Raw genomic sequence first — 1,465 nt, forward strand, 5'->3', positions numbered from 1 at the left:
TTTACTTTTTCCGTTAATAATTGTTGTTTTTTGTTTTTTTCTTCTTCTATATCTTTAAGCTGTTGTTCAAGTTTTTTTTTCTCTTCTTCAAGTTCTGCTAGTAATTGTTGATGTTTTGTTTTATCTTCTTCGGCTTCCTTATGTTTTTGTTCAAATATCTGCTTTACTTCTTGTTCTTCCGTTAGTAGCTGTTCACTTTTATTTTTTTCATTTTCTGTTTCCTGAAATTGTTTTTCTAGCTTTTTTTTTGCCTCTTCTTTTTCCGTTCGCAATTGCTCAATTATAGTTATATTTTCTTTCACTTCTTTAAGATTTCCTTCAAGTTTGTTTTTCAATTCTTCTTCTTGTGATCGTAATAATTCAGTTTTGGTTCTATTTTCTTCCACTTCTTTAAGTTGTTGTTCTAATTTTTTACTTTGTTCTTCGTGTTCAACTCGCAATTGTTCTGTTTTGTTTATCTCATTAGCTATTTTTTCAAGTTTTTGTTGAAGTTCTTTCCTTTCCCTTTCTCCTTCAGTTCTCAACAGCTCAGTTTTGTTTTTTTCTTCTTTTACCTCTTCAAGTTGTTGTTCAAGTTTTCTGTTTTCTTCTTCTTCTTTTATTAATTTTTCTTCAGTTCTGTTCTTTTCCTTTTCTATTATAGGAAGCTGCTGCTCAATTTGAATTATTTTTTCTTCTGCTTCCACTCGTTGACGCTCCATTTCTATTAGTCTCTCATGTTCTGTCCTTAATTGCTGAATTTTTTCTTCCGATTTATTCATTTCAGTTGCATATTTCTCTTCAATTTCACTTTCATTTTTTTTACATTCAGCATCTTTTCTTTCTTGTTCTTCAAGTAATATTCTTAATTCATTTTCTGCTTTTTTCACTTTTTCTTGTTCTCCTTCTATTTGCTGTTTTAAGTCTTTATATTTTTTTCCAAATTCAACATTATTATATATATTTTCTTCTTTTCTTTTTCTTTCTTCTTCCTCTTCTTTTCGTTTCCTTTCTTCCTCCTCTTTTCGTTTTCTTTCTTCTTCTTCTTCTTTTCGTTTTCTTTCTTCTTCTTCTTCCCTCCGTTTTCTTTCCTCTTCTTCCTTCAGTTTCCTTTCCTCTTCTTCCTTCCGTTTCCTTTCTTCTTCTTCCTTTCGTTTCCTTTCTTCTTCTTCCTTTCGTTTTCTCTCTTCCTCCTCCTCCCTCCTTTTCCTTTCCTCTTCTTCCCTTCGTAATCGCTCTTCCTCTTCTTTTTTCCTCTGTCTTTCTTCTTCTTCTTTCTTTTTACGCTCCTCCTCCTTTCGTTCGAAGTTTGATTTGAAAATTAGTCAAATTACAATTCATCTTACAATTATCGTTATAGGGCTGTACCGAATTTCGGCTTTAGTTTTGGCAGAATTTTGCAATTTTTTACACATTCGGCGCAATTTCAATTTTTTTTTATATAATTTTTGCGTAAGCGCCAGTTTAAAAGCCAGATTTTAAAAAT

General features: G+C 31.1%; 1 protein-coding gene across 1 annotated transcript in view; it reads right to left on the reverse strand.

The window, feature by feature from the left end:
- HELRODRAFT_172494 (hypothetical protein) overlaps positions 1-1,394 on the reverse strand; it is a gene marked incomplete at both ends in the record, with an annotated part of 3,460 nt that extends 2,066 nt beyond the window's left edge. Inside the window, 2 exons of the mRNA XM_009019174.1 lie at positions 6-1,274; positions 1,326-1,394. Of these exons, the coding sequence (XP_009017422.1) occupies positions 6-1,274; positions 1,326-1,394 (1,338 nt within the window). The remainder of the gene's footprint in view (positions 1-5; positions 1,275-1,325) is intronic.
- Positions 1,395-1,465: the final 71 nt, after the last annotated feature.

Source organism: Helobdella robusta (assembly GCF_000326865.2).
Source record: "Helobdella robusta unplaced genomic scaffold HELROscaffold_24, whole genome shotgun sequence".
Taxonomy (NCBI): Eukaryota; Metazoa; Annelida; class Clitellata; order Rhynchobdellida; family Glossiphoniidae; genus Helobdella; species Helobdella robusta.